The sequence below is a fragment of the Rutilus rutilus genome, assembly GCF_951802725.1.
Source record: "Rutilus rutilus genome assembly, chromosome: 11".
NCBI classification, from domain to species: domain Eukaryota; kingdom Metazoa; phylum Chordata; class Actinopteri; order Cypriniformes; family Leuciscidae; genus Rutilus; species Rutilus rutilus.
The window spans coordinates 17,099,962-17,118,817 of NC_140216.1; the positions used below are offsets into that span (position 1 = coordinate 17,099,962).

The window sequence follows — 18,856 nt, forward strand, 5'->3', positions numbered from 1 at the left end:
CATTGTAATAGCTGTTTTCACATTTTATGGAGAAAAAGGCAACAGCAGTATATTCAGACCAGACCCATCCCCTCCACTCCTGCTTTAAGGCCCTTCCTTCGGGGCGCAGGCTGCGTATACCTTTGGCTAAAAAGAACATTTATAAAAGATAATTTGTTCCACTGGCGGTGACTGTTTTAAATCAAATCTAACCCTAACCCTTAAAATGAATAGTACACTCACCAAATTAATAATTAGTCAAAGAGATATGGTCCCACTTTATATGAAGTGTCGTTAACTACAGTGTACTAACATTTCAGTTAACCACTTGATACAATGCACTTATTGTGTACATACATGTTTTTATATTGTGCTTGAATGAAAAAAAAGTACCTGCATGTAATTACAGCTGTAATTAATTTCTGTAATTGCATCTATAATTACACAGTTGATGAAACTAACCCTTGGAAGGCCGGGTGGCTTGAGAACGTCTGGAGGATCGGCTAGCTTGAGAACAACTGGAGAGTCGGCTGACTTGACAACGTCTGGAGGGCCGGCTGAGAGACGGGCGTCTGGAGTGCTGACTTAGAGACGGATGTCTTGAATGCTGGCTGACTTGCTGACGTCTGGAGTGCCGGCTGACTTGAGAATATCTGGAGTGCTGACTTAGAGACGGATGTCTTGAATGCTGGCTGACTTGCTAAAGTTTGGAGTACTGGCTGACTAGAAGATGTCTGAAGGGCCGATTTCGGAAGACCTAATGAAACAAAAAGACAAGCAGAGAGTTCAAGGACGGCCATCAAGGCAGTGATGAGGGAGCTTTAATCGGCCTCTGTGGTCTTGACGAGGGACCTTTGATCGGCCTCTGTGGTCTTGATGAGAGAGCTTAGATCAGCCTCCAGGGCTGCGTTCCAGTCCAAAATTGTCATGCCCTTCACTTGCTAACTTCCCTCCATCTCGTTTACTCGGATGTACATCATTGCTTGCGTTGCATGAGTGCTCACTACTGGCGGAACCTTTGCAATAGGCTGAATTGGAACGTGCTAAGCCCTTGATCACTTAGAATCCACTATGAGGTTGATTTATTATTAATTTTTTTCCCATACGAAATTGTTTAATGCAGCATTCTATATAGGTGTGTTTGATTTTTTTTGATTTTTATAATTAATATATCATAGAGTTGTTTGTGGTGGGGTAAATTAAACGCAATATGCGTTGACGTCACAATCGTGTTGCATTGTGGTATATGGAGCTACCTGAAGTGTACATATGAAGTAAACTCGCTCCCTCTGTCAAAATCGAGGGAGCGAGGGTCTGTCCATATAAACTTCCCTCGTCCACTTCACAAAGTGAAACGCACTTCAAAATGGCGGCAGGGATTCCCCCGAGGGGAAGTGCTTAGGGAAGTTTGCAAGTGCGTGTCTAAAAGTGGACTGGAATGTAGCCCATGGCCATGACGAGGGAGCTTAGATGTAGAAATATGTTTAGAAACGCATATTTCTAAAATGGCTGTAGCCATCATGGACAGTGCTGTAGTTACTATAGAATCAGGGATTGTTGGATCCTTCTGCGCTATTATCTCCTGTCTATGCTTTGGGGCTTGAACAAGCTTCTTGCTGAGCTCTGGGGAGTTAATGGGTTCCTGGCTGAGCTTTCAACTGTAAAGTTTTTATGCTCGCATGAGATGGTTTTTCAGGCAGTTCGAAAAAGGAATATTTCGCAAAACTGCAATGGAACAGTTTTTGCACATTTACAGTCACCTGGCGTAGATGACTTGGTGTGTTTGGACAGAGTTCTTCATTAAACTCATAAAAGACAACAAAAGAATATTGGATTCTAAACCTCTAAGAAATGTCACAATCAAGACCTGAAAGTAGACCTGAAAGATGAGAGAGAAACACCCAGAAACATGTGCTGTCACAAGTATAAGGGGTTTTCCTTTCCATTAATGCTTGGAAAACACACCTACGACTCCTTCCATTAAAAATAATGGCTAGTGCAGTGGCTGAGATATACATAAACCTACCAACATCCATTGCCATAATTGTTGGAATGGCTTTTCGCGAGAGGAACAAATTACGTTTCAGTCGTTTAACATCTGTTAATGGAAACGTTGTCATTTCACAATAGTTTTTTATCGACATTTAGAAAATATCGCAAAAGTTTTGCGCAAATCTGTAATGGAAACGTGGCTAGTGTCATCTAGTCCATCTTGGAAGCAGTTGTTAAGGATACAATCATCCCACGTCGTCGGGTAACACTACTCGAAGAATTCATCCACATACACCTCTATCCTCCTGCCATTTGGATATATGTGACCCCGCCTGTGAAACCCCGGCTAAAGTCGCAGAATCGAATTATGAGTTAACGAGCGTCAAAGTAGCCATAACCCCAAATATGACAAAAATAGGCCATGTGTGTTTATTGCTGTAAATGATAGATTATACCAATGGTTTTGAGATGCAATACTTATGTCACCGCTAGGGCCGAGGACAACCACCAAGAGTCAGACAACGACGTGATATAAAAGCTTGGTTCTTTTTATTAGGTATAAAAACACTTTGAAGAAATGTCACTGCCACAGAACTCTTCGTAAGGCCACTCGTCTAACCGGGCTTCTGCGGAGAAGGGCTCCAATCGGCCACCAGTCGTTCTCTTACTTGCTCGGAGCAATACGGGGGGGGGGGGGGGGGGGGGGGGGGTTCTCTTCTCACAGGACAGCATCAGATACTGAGCGTCACCTCTCTTTCACAGGACGACGGGGATGGGCCAGATAACTAAAACCTCTTCTCGGTGGGGAGCAGCGAGTAGTAGGTGGCGAGCAGAGCACAAGGGGGCTACAGGTGGATGGCAGCAGACGATGGACTTTCTCTTCTCACAGGACAGTGGCGACGTGCAGTGGCGGATAATATTTTCTCTATGTTCACAGAACAACAGTAGTGGGTAGAGCATCCAACGGCTACAACTGAGTCTTCTTACCACGGAACAGTGATGGCAGGCAGCAGTGGCAGTTAGCAGTCTCTCTTTGTTCACAGTACAGCAATGGTGAGTTCAGAATCCAGCAGTTAACAACTGAGTTTTCTTTCCACAGGACAGCAACGGCAGCATGCAATGGCGGATAGCAGTTTCTCTATGTTCACAGAACAACAGTAGTGAGTACAGAATCCAACAGTTACAACTGAGTCTTCTTACCACAGAACAGTGATGGCAGAAAGCAGTGGCAGTTAGCAGTCTCTCTTAGTTCACAGAACAGCAATGGTGAGTTCAGAATCCAGCAGTTAACAACTGAGTTTTCTTCCCACAAGACAGCAATAGCAGCATGCAATGGCGGATAGCAGTTTCTCTTTGTTCACAGAACAACAGTATAGTGAGTACATGTAGCCCCTATCCACCAACCATTTGCACTAGGCCAGAGTTATATTGATAAGGACCTGAGTTCTTTTATTTCTAAATGATCTTTTGACCCTGTCTTCTAATATAAATTAACCTCCAGGAAATCACTTTTAAACTACAAAAACACACACACTCACAAAATAGCGTTTAAATCGATATGTATTGTATTAATATAAAGTAAATTGAAACTTTGTATTTAAATGAAATGAAAAAGATCAATTATTTGAATTTGACAATGTGAATGAAAACTAAACCAAATAAAATAAAATATGAAAAAAACAACCCTCTTGTGATTGCCTTCCTTTTAACAGTAACTAAACACTTTTTTTTACTGTATCACGGCAGAATTGTCAATATTAAGTCACTGTCTAAATGTAGGCCTATTTAACTCACTAAAATCAACCATATAGGCATAAAACCTTTCTCTCTGTTTAACTTTAAGGTATACTATCGAATTAACTTATACTCTGTATAGCTTTTATAAGCTCTAATAACCCCAACTTTTAACACATCCAAAAATACACTCAAAATGGAAAGAAAAAGACCGGTCTCAATATAATTAGTGCACTTGAATGTTAACACACATCCCACCCCGTTGCAGGCCTGATTCGGAGCTTGAGTGCGTAGTGGCCGATAAAACGAAAATGGCCCCTTCGCTCGAGGGAGCAAACAAAAACAATTGTTTCGATGGTTACCTCAATCTGGTTGCTAGTGTGCGATGAAACACATCCACACTCACCACACCGAAATGGTCCCGTGTCCAACAGGCCGCAATGTGTCCGCGTGCAACAGATGCGGAAGTTGTTTGAACGTCTGATCCTCGTAGAATTACCAGACGATGCTCCTCGACATTTTCATCCCGTGAAACAAAAGTCTGCGTATCTGTCCTGAAACTCCGCTCGGTTTAAGCAGATGACAACAACAGGTTTCAGTCTATAAAGTTTGCCAACGTGCACGGCGTTCAACTCTGACCGAGCCAAACATGCAGAGACGACAAACTTACATGAAACAGTCCGCAGAAATCACGAGCCACCTCCTTAGTAAAGAAATACGAGCAGTACTTCTTATTACAAGAAAGATTCTCGTTCTAAACACTCAAATAAATCACTAAAATCGCATCTTTTCTCCCCATAACTCTCTCTCGTCTCTCCTCTGTTTCTCTCTCGAACTTTTTCTTCTGAACTTTTTTCTGAACCCCCAAAAACTCTCCCATAGGAAAATCTGATTGGCTCACAAACTTGTCAGTCTCTTATGTGGCCAATGCACATGAACTAACAACCCAAGATGATGTTAGACACGTTTTTCACATGTACACCCCAACCTAACTCTAATATAGGAAAGAAAAAACAATACATGTTGAACATAAACATGTTTCAAATTACAAAAAATAAATAAATAAAATAAAGCATTTTATCATAATTTCACCCTCAGTAAATATAGAAAATAATAAATATACACATCAGGGTTACATACAGAATCCAACAGTTACAACTGAGTTTTCTTCCCACAGGACAGCAATGGCAGAATGCAGCAGCGGATAGCAGTTTCTCTTTGTTCACATTAATTAGTAGCTCTCCACCGGGCTGGACAATCTCCGACCGAGCTTTAGAGTGTTGGCAACATCAGTCTTTCAAATACTCGTGCACGTATCAAACCACTTTAAATCTTCACACGTGCTCACTTCAATCGTCAGACACTGCAAGGACACACCACTTAAAAGTGAAACGGATACCCTCACCTCAACTCGTCGGGCCGGCAGATCCACTAGGTGATACGTTCGGAGGGAGACTCCAAGTTCGATCAACAATCCATAATTCAAAGCACACTCGTGCCTCCAAACTGCCGCCTCTGCCTCTCGTCTTCTCGTACCTAAATTTTGATCAGGTCCACTTTGCTTGTCTGCACCTCTCCTCTTCAAACTGCCGCTTCTCTCTTCTCAAGCCGCCATGCACACTGAACACCAGACCGCCGCACAACAGCTCTTTGTTCACAGAGCATCTTTTCATAATGCCACTCTCCTCCGCTTCGGCCGAGGCCGAGCTCGCCAGCTGCCCACACTGAACACTGAACGCTGCACACCGAACGTTGAAATAGCCACTTCATAATTCACTGCAGCTGTCGCTCATCAACACGGGCAGCCATGACAGGCCACCGGAACCGGCCTGGTGTCCCGCCGGAACCGTTTCCCCAAGGGAACTCGTTCCATTTCTTACGGTTCCCATTTGTCACTCCGTGACACTTACATTTCCATTTATAACATGATAAATACTGAAATTAATGATTTTATTGACACTACGTTATACTTTTGCGAAAAATAAATAAATAAATGGACGTGGGCTTCCTAAACATTGATTTCAATCGTCTCTGGGTTTATTTCACGCAACTACACTGATGATTCTTATATCATTCGGTTCAGGAACTTATTTTCTGTGTCTTTTCTATTAGAAAGAGTAAAAACAGACTTTAATATCAATCCGCGAGCGGTAATCAGGTCAACACAATGAAAAAAAAAAAGATTTAAGCCGGGTTTAGATGTCTGTGGTGATTTTTTCTTGTCATAGCCAATATTTTAAGAACTGCTTATTTGTTTTGTAGCTCAGTATTCTGCCAATAATATTAAACTATTTTAAGGACATTTTTGGCCTGCTACGTGTTATTTGCTGGATGGTAATGTGTTGTTTTGACATCTGACATGGCGACACCGAAGTATGAGCAGGAACGGAAAATAGCTGCTTGCTTAAACAGCTTGCTTGATATTAGTCTCGGTGGAATTGCCCCAAATTATGATTTAACCGGTTTTATTGCGGATTATTTTCTGGAGGATGATTGTGATGATGAACAGGACACATTCTTTGACGAAACTGACGAGGAATTTGATGGTAAGTTTTTGTTATTATTTTTTTATGCTAAATATGTAAATGTGTACTGTCAGTGTCCAGCCAATGTAATGCTAACACATATTTCATCCTGTGATGCAAAAATAGTGGATTTAAATGTTTACTACATTTGTTGATTGGGATTGAGTCAGTTTAAATTAATTACGTTTATGGCATGATGTTTATTTGTTTCATTACACTCTGAATTGAAGTCTGCTTACCACCTATAGGCTTACCTGTTTCTTGTTCCTATGCCCTCCCCTCAATTAATCAGATCCAGTCTGACTAAACTGAAAAAATTAATTCTGATATTTTCATATAAAATGCTTCATTATCCATTTTAAATGTGGAATTAAACCCACTTCCCATTCTTGCATGTTACGCAATCATGTTTTTAGGTATCTTGCTTTGAATTGAAAAAAATGTATCTTTGCTTTTTCAGGCAGTGACCAACATGATGAGGAGGACAAGCCAGTTTTGGTGATTGAACCCCAAGCTAGTTGTCTGGCGAACATGAAGAGGGAACACCAGCAAGAAGAATTTGCTTCGAATGCTGGAAGTCCAGATGTGAAACTGAAAATCAGTTTCTCTTGCAACTGCAAGTATTTCAATGGGGAAAAGCGTTCTTTATTTTTCAAGGAGGGAGAGTTGCTGCCACTCAGGGTGAGTCATTTGGAGATGGACAATACTGTACTCGACATGGTAGTTTTAGCTCAAATACGAAGTCACTTGCACTCTGGGGAAGAAACCGTTAAATAAAAAAAAGGATCACAGACTGTGCGTAAATGTCATCGCCTAGATTACTACTATGAGGGCCAGAAAATCTGTCGTGACACTTTTATGTATATGCATGCTGTGTTCAAGGATCGCCTAGCTGCATTGGCCCAGCATTATTTGCAGAATGGTGTGACCCCTAGGATGCATGGAAATAAGGGCAAGTTGCCCAAGCAAGCCTTGAATGTAAATGACATTGAGAGAGTTGTGACATTTATTCATAATTATGCAGAAGAAAATGCAGTGCTGCTTCCTGGCAGAATTCCAGGATACAAAAGGGATGAGCTAAAGCTACTGCCCTCTTCTGTCAGCAAAGTTGCCATCCACAAACTATATAGTGATTCTTGTGAGGTCAGTGGTCATCGAGCCGTGCGCGAACGCACATTTTACCGTCTCTGGCAGCAGTATGTGCCAAACGTGTTGCCAATGAAACCAATGTCAGATCTATGCTGGACCTGCCAAAAGAACGGTGGTTTATTGGTAAAGGCCTCAAACAAAGACTTGGGGGAGAAAACAGAAGCGCTAGTGAAAGCAGAGGAACATCTGTGGCAGGCCACAACAGAACGGTCATTCTACAAAAGCAAGGTCCACGAGTGCCGCAGAGTTTTAGCTGAGAATGGTGTCTCCAAGCTGCTGGAGCCTGGGAACAGTGAACCAAATTCATCAAATGATTTTGAGGTATTTTTTTCCCATAATTTTCTTTCTTTCAGTCTATTAGTAGTCAATTAGTAATTCACATATTAAATGCATGGACATTCTTGAAGACCCAACTGTGGTTGAATATTATAAAAGTTAGTACATTACTGAAAGCTATTGAAAGCACTATACAGTAACATTATTTACACTACTGTATATTACACTATAGTTACTAAAATAGTAAAGTTATCAATCAGCTATTTAAAAAAAATATCTGCAATCTTGTTATGTCTTCCATCTCTGCCATTAAGCACTAACATGAGGCACTCATCTGTTTTTGAATTGATTTTCATTTTTACAGGAAACATGATGCATTGACAAATTGAGTAAGCATTTGCACATTATTTTTCAGGTTCATTACAGCTTTGACTTTGCTCAACAGCTGCATTATCCCCACAACTCCATGCAGCCAGGACCCATCTTCTTCAAGATTCCTCGCAAGTGTGCTGTGTTCAGCGTTGTAACAGAAGGGCTTCCCCAGATGGTGATCTTCCTTCTAGATGAGGCAAGCATCACTGGCAAAGGGGCCTACTGTGTGATCAGCCTACTGGACTACTTGGTAACACTTTATAATAACTGCACACTATTAATCATTAATTAAGCATTAGTAAACAGTTAATTCATCATTTATAAAGCATTAATAAACATTAATAAGCAGTATATAAATACAGCTATAAATGCTTTATTCTTGATTTAAAAGCGTATCTATAATGTGTTTAATAATTGTATTGTCATACTTTATTAATGATCAATTTATCATTTCTAAATGAAGTATAGCATTATTTACAAAGCAGTTATTTAGGAGTTGCCAGCTGATTCATAAGATCCCTTAGAAATTGTAAGTAAATGTAGTAAATTCAGGTAGTTATAAAGCATTTAGTAGTGGTCAGTTAACTATTTTTGTGAGCTCATCTAAAGTGAGGACTATTTATGCCTTGTAAAGCATGTATAAAGGATATTTAAAGACTCAGTTATCTTCTAAACAGAAAAAGGAAACAAACACAACACAGTGATATAGAACATATAAATATTAACAGCCTTTAAATCTCCCTTGTAAATGCTTTACAAGGCATAACTAGTCCTCACTTTAGATTAGCTCACAAAAATAGTTAACTAACAACTACTAAATGTTTTATAACTACCTGAATTAACCCTGAATTACAGTAGAAATACATGTTACTAAAGCATTTATTAACACACTAAGTAACTATTACTATATGTCTGAATAATAAGATATATGAATGTACATTTAAATAGTTTGTTTCGATTCGGCACATTGTCACGTTATTTTACTTAATTGCCCGAGCGAAACAGCATCTGTAGGAACAGTTATAAATAGAGGAACTTAAGATCATTCGTCAGGACCAGCGTTCAGCATAAGAGGCACGGCAAAGAACGCGCATGCAAGTGTTTTTCTGGACTACTCAGTTTTCCTGCTATTTAAGTGTTGTGTTTTAGTCAAGGTAAGGCCATTTTCGATTCTCTGCTTATTTTCAATTTTTAAACTTCACATAATTCTGTATTTGAGTAGACGCGCTGACTACATTAAACAAAAGCCGCGAGTGAAAATTAATATTGCAGTCTAATTTGCACTTAAGCCTTATTTGCTCTCAGCAGTTTCGATTCGGCACATTGTCACGTTATTTTACTTAATTGCCCGAGCGAAACAGCATCTGTAGGAACAGTTATAAATAGAGGAACTTAAGATCATTCGTCAGGACCAGCGTTCAGCATAAGAGGCACGGCAAAGAACGCGCATGCAAGTGTTTTTCTGGACTACTCAGTTTTCCTGCTATTTAAGTGTTGTGTTTTAGTCAAGGTAAGGCCATTTTCGATTCTCTGCTTATTTTCAATTTTTAAACTTCACATAATTCTGTATTTGAGTAGACGCGCTGACTACATTAAACAAAAGCCGCGAGTGAAAATTAATATTGCAGTCTAATTTGCACTTAAGCCTTATTTGCTCTCAGCAGTTTCGATTCGGCACATTGTCACGTTATTTTACTTAATTGCCCGAGCGAAACAGCTGTACTCACTCAAGCGGTGAAGCATTATCTGTATAACTATGTAATTTGCGCGCTGTCGCGGAAGCGTCAGCGGAAGCGTTCAGCTCTCGTGTTCAGCCTCCTCGTGTGAAGACCGACTCGGGTAAAGACCAGCGACTCTACCTGCGCGACACCACCGAGCAAGGACACTAGAAAGGCACTTACGTATCTCCTTTTCCCCTCTCCTTCCCTCTCTTATCTTATTGTTGACATTAATCAACATGTGCTTTCAACACATTACTGTTATCTCTCGCCAACGCCCCTTCATCGCGCGCAAAAGACAATGCAATACTGCCAATCTGCGTCCAATTCTCTCATCCTCACACACTCCACTCTCTCTTTCCGTGGGTCTATGGAATTGTCAGTCAGCAGTCAATAAAGCTGACTTCATTCCAGCCTTCGCATCTCATTCTACTCTTAGTATCTTGGGCTTGACTGAGACCTGGATTCGTCCAGAAGACTCAGCAACCCCTGCTGCTCTCTCTAGCAATTTCTCCTTCTCTCACTCCCCTCGCCAATCTGGGAGAGGTGGGGGAACAGGGCTCCTCGTTTCTAACAATTTCAAATACTCCGCACTCTCTTCTCTATGCAACAACAACTCATTTGAATATCATGCTATTACACTTACAACTCCCATTAAGATCCATATTGTAGTCATTTATCGTCCCCCTGGTCAGCTGGGAAACTTTGTAGATGAGCTGGATGTGCTGCTGTCCACTTTCCCTGAGGACGGCACCCCACTTCTAGTCTTTGGTGACTTCAACATCCATCTCGAAAAGCCGCATGCAACAGACTTCACCTCTCTCCTAGCCTCTTTCGATCTCAAACGACTCATCACCACAGGTACTCACAAGTCAGGCAACCAACTGGACCTGGTTTACACACGCAATTGCATCACAGACAACATCCTGGTGAGACCTCTCCATGTTTCAGATCATTTCCTCATTACTTTCAGTCTACATCTCTCTACCCCTTCACCACCAACACCCCCACCAGTCACTTTCAGGCGAAACCTGCGCTCACTTTCTCCCTCCCATCTTTCCTCTGCCGTGTCATCTTCTCTTCCCCCACCCTCACAATTCTCATCTCTGGATGTGAACACAGCAACGGACACCTTATGCTCCACTCTAACCTCTTCTCTAGACATTATCTGCCCTCTGTCCTCCAGGCCAGCACGTGCTACTCCCCCTAACCCCTGGTTATCTGAGGTTCTTCGGGAACACCGGACTGAACTTAGGGCAGCGGAGAGGAAATGGCACAAATCAAAAGACGCATCTGACCTGAGTATGTATCAATCTCTCCTCTCTTCCTTTTCTGTGGATGTTCATGCTGCAAAATTTTCATACTTCCACAACAAGATCAACAGCTCCTCCAACACACGTTCACTCTTCAAGACATTCAACTCTCTCCTCTGTCCACCTCCACCACCACCCTCCTCCTCCTTAACTGCTGACGATTTTGCGAACTTCTTCACCAACAAAACATCTATCAGCAGTCAGTTTTCAGCTCCACACACACAGGAACCCAGACTGACCGCTTCCACAGCCAATATCCCACTGTTCTCCTTCTCCTCGCTAACCGAGGAAGAAGTATCTACACTTCTCCTCTCCAGTCATCCTACCACCTGCCCTCTAGACCCCATCCCCTCACACCTTCTACAAGCCATCTCTCCGACACTTCTACCATCACTCACACACATAATCAACTCATCCCTCCATACTGGCACCTTCCCTACAGCATTCAAGCAGGCTCGGGTCACTCCACTGCTTAAAAAACCAACACTAAACACATCATCTGTAGAGAATTACAGACCTATCTCTCTCCTACCATTCATTGCGAAGACACTTGAAAGAGCTGTTTTCAACCAAATAACATCCTTTTTGTCTCTAAACAACCAGCTGGATGTCAACCAATCTGGCTTCAAGAAAGGGCATTCAACAGAAACTGCATTACTGTCAGTCACAGAAGCCCTACGGATCGCTAAAGCTGCTTCCAAGTCCTCAGTCCTCATTCTCCTGGATCTGTCTGCTGCCTTCGACACTGTGAATCATCAGATCCTTATGTCCAGCCTCTCATCACTGGGCATCACAGGAACTTCACTCCACTGGTTTGAGTCCTATCTCACAGGTAGGTCCTTCAAGGTCGCATGGAGAGGTGAGGTCTCCAGAGCACATCAACTGACCACAGGGGTTCCCCAGGGTTCAGTTCTTGGTCCCCTCCTCTTCTCCATCTACACTACATCACTGGGACACATCATACAGGCACACGGCTTCTCCTACCACTGCTATGCTGATGACACACAGCTCTTCCTCTCGTTTCAACCAGATGATCCCACAGTAGCTGCACGGGTCTCAAGCTGTCTGGCGGACATCTCCACATGGATGAAGGAACATCACCTGCAGCTCCACCTGGCAAAGACTGAGCTTCTCATCCTCCCTGCCAATCCGTCTATACAACACGACTTCACCATCCAGCTAGAGTCATCATCAATCACCCCATCAAGGTCGGTCAGAAATCTCGGAGTAACGCTTGATGACCAGCTGTCCTTCACAGATCACATTTCAAAGACAGCTCGATCATGCAGGTTTGCACTGCACAACATCAGGAAGATCAGGCCTTTCCTAACTGAGCATGCAACACAACTTCTCGTCCAGGCCCTGGTCATCTCTAGGCTTGACTACTGTAATGCTCTTTTGGCCGGACTTCCAGCATGTGCAACAAAACCTCTACAGATGATCCAAAATGCTGCAGCTCGTCTTGTCTTCAACGAGCCCAAGAGGGCCCACGTCACTCCTCTGTTCATCTCTCTGCACTGGCTACCTCTCGCTGTTCGCATCAAATTCAAGGCATTGACGCTTGCTTACAGATCTATCACAGGCTCAGCTCCCTACTATTTTCACTCACTCCTACGAGTCTACATCCCTACCAGACGCCTACGATCGATCAACGAGCGACGTCTCGTGGTTCCATCACAGAGAGCCACAAAATCACTTTCCAGAACATTCTCATTCACAGCGCCATGCTGGTGGAACGCTCTCCCCGGCCTCATCCGGAATGCAGAATCACTGGCAACATTCAAAAAACAGCTGAAAACCCATCTCTTCCGTGAGCACTTAACCTCATAAAAAAAAAAAAAAAATAATAAAAATAAAAATTTCCTTTGAAACATCACTTATCAGACTTATGCTACTCTGAATAATGCCTGAACTTTGTATTCTGAGCACTTCTTGCGTTGTTGTTGTTTTTGCCTCTTCATGATGACTCGCTTTATTTAGTCCTAATCTGTAAGTCGCTTTGGATAAAAGCGTCTGCTAAATGACTAAATGTAAATGTAAATGTATTAATCATTTACTTACAATTTCTAAGTGATCTTATGAACCACTGACAACTCTTAAATAACTGGTGTGTAAATAATGCAATACTTCATTTAGAAATGATAAATTGATCATTAATAAAGTATGAAAATACAATTATTAAACACATTATAGATATGCTTTTAAATCAAGTATAAAGCATTTATAGCTGTATTTATAAATTGCTTATTAATGTCTATTAATGCTTTATAAATGATGAATTAACTGTTTTCTAATGCTTAACTAATGATTAATAGTGTGTAGTTATTATAAAGTGTTACCGACTACTTTTTTGAGAACTATGGTGTGAAGGAGACCCACTTGCACTTACATGCAGACAATTGCTCAGGACAAAATAAAAATAATGCACTGGTTCAATACCTTAATGACAGGTGTTATGACAGTTAAGCATCAGAGGATCACTCTTTCATTCATGGTGGCTGGTCATACAAAGTTTGCTCCTGATTCCATGTTTGGCCTGTTCAAGCGCAAGTACAGGAATTCAAAGGTGGACTGCTTGGCTGATATTGAGAATGTTGTTCACCAGGCTTCTCCAAGTGGTGTGCTGATTCCCCAACTTTGTGGTGATGAGATGGGCAATGTTATTGTCCACATGTATGGCTGGAATTCTTACCTGTTACAGTTTTTCAGAAAGCTGTCGTCGATCAAGCCACTACATCACATTGAATGCAGACCGGATGGAAGTGTAATGTGCAAGATCCTTTCACAGTCAGAGCCAGTCACATACAAGCTGCTGAAGTGTGACCCAGATGACGTGCCTTGTGAAAAACCTGCCACTCTGGTACCAGAAGAACTTAGCAACGAGAGAAAAATGTACCTCTTTAACGAGATTCGGGAATTTGTGGCAGAAAGATGTAGAGATCTGGTATGCCCTAATCCAACAATGCAGAACAAGGTACAGAGTGATGAAAACAACGTTGTCCATGCAGAGGTGCTGACTCCTGCTCCACCCCACAGCCGTGGTGTTGGAAGACCAAAAAAGAGCCCACATGGTCTTGCCAATAAAGTTAAACTGGCTTAGCTTAATTGACTGTAGTCTCTGTGGAGCTGCTTATGTACTTAATATAAATTTTTGACTTTTTAATAACAAAATGTAATACTTTTGTGAATAGAATCCATGATATTATCAAATATTTTGCATCTAGATAATTTTAGAATGTGTACAAAGTTTGAGACTGACCTGTTAAAGGGATAGTTCACCCAAAAATGATTTACTCATACTCATACTCACCCTCATGTTATTCCAATCCTGTATAAGTTTCTTGCTTCTGTTTATTTTTATTTTTTTTAAATCTCAGATTTACTCAATGTTACACCGTGGGCCAGTAAGAGAATGATAATTTCAGAGAATGAGAAATGTTATGTTATTTAATTGATATATTATTGCAATTTTTTTCACTGATATTACATTTTACTAATAAAGTTATACAAATCATTCCACTGAATTGACATGGTAATTGTTGCTACGATCAAGCTCTTGTGGTACCCACATTCGTTTCAATGTTTTTATGTTTTTAGCTTTTTGGACATGCACATCATAATAAATAGACCTGTTTTACAAAACTTTAAGAATTTTTCCACTGATGTGTCATATATCACTAAAAAGGGGAGAATCTCAGCTTTAATGTGTTATATGGCACATATGCAGGATAACTATGGATCAAATGTGTTGCAGTTTTAACAAATAACCTATTTTTAAATTGGAATTTCTCAAAAATAATATGATTTTCTGAGCCCGAATTTTAGCAAATCTTTGACATGGCCTTACTCAGTCAATATTAAAGATATCAAGGTTATATTTTCACAGAATGTTATTTACATTGTGTAGGATGATTTTATGACTTTAGCTGGGTTTTCACAGGCAGGGTCACATATTATGCAGAGGAGAGCCTCAGGTTCAAGAAAAACTCCAGTGGAGTCCGTTTTGATTTGGTCTGATCTTCTGTCACAATTAGAAGAGAAGACAGCAGATTCAAAGATACAGGTTCTTTATTGAAACGTGCAAACACAAGGAATTAATCAGAAAAGCCAACAGTTTCAGAGAAAGTCACTGAGTCACCACTTAGCTGGTAATTGAAAGTCTCTTTGTCCTTTGCAATTATGGATGAATAAAGATTGTCATTGCAAGGAAGATGATAATGATCGCAAAGGTTAAGTATCCACAAGGCAGGTAAACAGTCAGGTATGTCCATACATACGGTAGAGAGCGATGAGATCAGACAATGTGAGAGTGTGGTTTGCGTGCTTAAATGTGGTACTGCTGATGAGGGTGATTGATGGCAGGTATGGGTGATGATTGAGTATGTGCAGGTGGGAGCCAGGAGGGATACTGGGAAACGTAATGCTGCTGTGACTGGGCTAGTGACTGGAGATCGTGACATTCGCACATGGCACCACTCTGGAAGGGAGACAGACAGACGAATAAAGATAAAGGTGTCTGTGTACTCCCAATTTTTGGAACAACTGCATCTATTTGCAACACTGCGGTCATCATGGAATAATTTCACAGTCTTTGTTATATTTCCGAGCTTGATCATCACAAGCAATGTGCCATTGCATATCACAGAAGAGGTTCCTAATTGATAAGTGAGTGAGAGAATGCAAACATTAAGTAGAAAGAGAGAGACATGACAAAAGGAGAGAAATACTTTGTGCCTTTTGTGCAACCGAATTCAAAGGAATTTAAATATCTCATCTCCATGTAATTCAGACTAGGTAATTACAAAAATGAGTCATCAAGCTGTTTTTTTTTTTGTTTTGTTTTTTTACTTTCATTATGAAACTTTCATCATTAACTCTTCACACTTTCAGCATTGAATTAGCATCTGAATATTCAATTATGCAAATCAGGTAGCACAAACACACCCACAATGATTTGGATGTCGCAAAACCTCATCTTGCAGGTCCCTTAAGAGTGCTAGTTTGTATAGGATGCAGCAGACTACCAAAATCTGGCTTACTTCACTGGGACTGTATAGCATCACTTCACTGCAGTAAACCAGGGCTCTCAAGGGTCACACATTGAGCGTGACAGTCACCCATTTCGGTCTTTTGTCACGCACTCCCGCCACACATTGTATTTCTCACGCGGAAAAACTATTTATAATATACTTAATATGCCGCAGCGCCCAAAATTTCTCTGTCTTCAAAACTTGAGAGCCCTGGTAAACTATAGTCATGTGCTAGATCGACTTAAACTGTGTGTGATGGATGCCAGTGGCTCACCAAAACTTTGTTTGGAATGCAAAGAGTATATTTCTATTTCGTAAATAGATTTCAATATACAGTGGAAACAAATGAACATTTTTTGCCACAAATCAATGTTATTGCATTGGAAATCAAAGCAAGTGGTGTCTGGAAACAAATTTTTGCCTGAGCTTTTCTCAGAACGACCCACTTTTCTGCACTCAGAAAAAAAGGTACAAAGGCGATCACTGGGGCAGTACCCTTTCAAAAGGTACACCTTTGTACCTAAAGAGTGCATTAGTACCTAAATGGTTCATATTATAACATTTTAAAAGGGTACCCCAGTGACAAACTTTGAAAATAAAAAAAGTTTCTTCACCCAGCAAGACACTGGCACTTTAAGACTAGAGTTGAAGAGCCTTGACATACAACAAATAAATGTTTTGGGTTTGTGCAGTTGCTTTTGAATAGCTGCCTAAATGGATCAAATTGACCCACGAACAGCAATATTGTATACAATTTCTGTATGCACATTTCACAACACATCAGCATGTTGGAACTTTGTCTGCATGTTCATGACCCTAAATGAGAAAAAGTCACACAATTTAAAGAAAAACAACATAGGTAAAATAGTATTTCAGACTGCTTGTAAAAATAAATGATTGCTCATTTTTACCATTTGTAGTTTCCTGCTGCTTTGAATCAGAATGTTCTAATGCTGATATAATCAGATCCATGCAAGGACTTTCTGAAAATGTCAAAAAATTTGAAACCAAGTTGGGAGTCTGAGTCCTCCTTTCCTACTATGGCACCTGGATTATCTATGCCCTCGACTTCTGGATCTGCATCAACTTTTCCTTCTTACCCCAGACTTTCTGATCTTTCTAAGGCTCCTTCTACATCAGTTATCCTACCGGTCTCGGCTCCACTCACGACACAATCTTCATGCCAAGATGCTTCTGTTCCACTATCTACAACAAATCACAACCATACCACAGCTATTCCAGTGCAAGTTTCCAGTAGGTGCTTCGTTCCTCTTGCTGCTGTCACTGTCTCCCCAAAAATTAGATCAGATATCATCCAAGGTAAGGACATTGATTTAGCAGCTTTGCTGCTTCCACTGACAGCGAACCATCAGGAAATGGTTGACTGTGTTGACGTGGCAGTCTTTTTGAAAACTTGATCCTGATCGCAGGGAAGAACTAGATCTTTATTTGGCATTGATGGCAGATTTTTATCAAAGATATGGTGGTACTTTGTTTTAAGAATACCACAGATTTTCTTCGCTGTTTACGAAAAAGAACTGAATAAATGCTATCATATCGGACCTTTTAGTTCTCTCAGCTGGCAGGATATAGAGGGTGCTTGCTAAAGCTGACATAACTGATGCGTTTACAATTATGCCTATTCACCCCTCAGAATGGCCGCTGTTCGGCGTCAAATGGCAATCTAAATTATTCTTTGCCGTGAGACTCACCTTCTGTTGTAGGAGTAGTCCGCTCATCTTCAATTGCCTTTCAGAAGCTTTGTGCTGGAAGCTCCCCTTCATGCTACACCTGCTCAATGATTTTCTGCTAATTGATTTTCCTTCTTCGCATAGCACAGATCTCGATACACTCAAACAAGTTTTCTGTGAATTAGGCATTCTGCTTTCAAATGGAAAGAAAAAACAATTGGGCCACATCTCTTGAATTTCTCTGCATTTTGCTTGACACCATTAAAATGCAAGCTTCTCTCCCTAATGATAATTTTTGCTTCTCTGGCCCAAGAGTCAGTCTCATCTGCTCTACGTGAAATGAATCCGATCGCCGTAGACAGCATCCTATGGGGCTTCGGCTTGGTCACATAAACGTATCGTTTGAGTCCATGTGTCGGCTAATGAGTCGATCATGAAATGTAACATTACCACGATTTAAAATGCAAACAATGTATTCACCTTATTTACATACGAAGAACGCGAGCAGCTGCATTTTCGGCAGAATTATATTTGGGCTATACTATTTCATAACTACAGGACGAACAGCCATGTATGCTAATGACGGATAACTTTCGTATTAGACATCACTACTCACACGTAAAATGATAATGTCATTTAAACTTACGTATTTCTCAAGTGAAAAGCAAGAGCACCACAGTGATGCTGTATCATTTTGGCAAACACTCCATCGTGTATGTGTGAGCGCCCGCTGGAAAACGTCAGACATTTCCGTTTGCGGCGTGCTTTGCAGTGGGGCGTGTTTCGGTCACAGACATGTCGTTGATCATGACAGGTGGCCATCAGGTGTTTATTATCAGTCAGAATCACTCACTGCTTAAAATGCAGAAGTATTTTCTTAACAACAGGAGTGTAAATAGGAGACTCATTGCAGTTTGGACAGCTCATTGATGTAGCAGCTCTTTCTGAGATCACACGGGCTGAGATGAGTGAGCAGGTTTGCACGCTCTCACAGCCAGGGGTTAAATTATTATTATTGTTTTAAAATAAAATAAAAATAATCCATTAAATGCCACTTTCTGGAGAGTTTTGTGCAAC

General features: G+C 41.0%; 1 protein-coding gene across 1 annotated transcript; it reads left to right on the plus strand.

Moving 5' to 3' along the window:
• Positions 1–11,251: 11,251 nt before the first annotated feature.
• LOC311299263 (uncharacterized protein) lies at positions 11,252–13,073 on the plus strand. The gene is made up of 2 exons (XM_084422746.1): positions 11,252–11,890; positions 12,089–13,073. The coding sequence occupies exons 1-2, from the start codon at positions 11,824–11,826 to the stop codon at positions 12,886–12,888; spliced, it is 867 nt and encodes a 288-aa protein (XP_084278872.1). The 5' UTR covers positions 11,252–11,823; the 3' UTR covers positions 12,889–13,073.
• Positions 13,074–18,856: the final 5,783 nt, after the last annotated feature.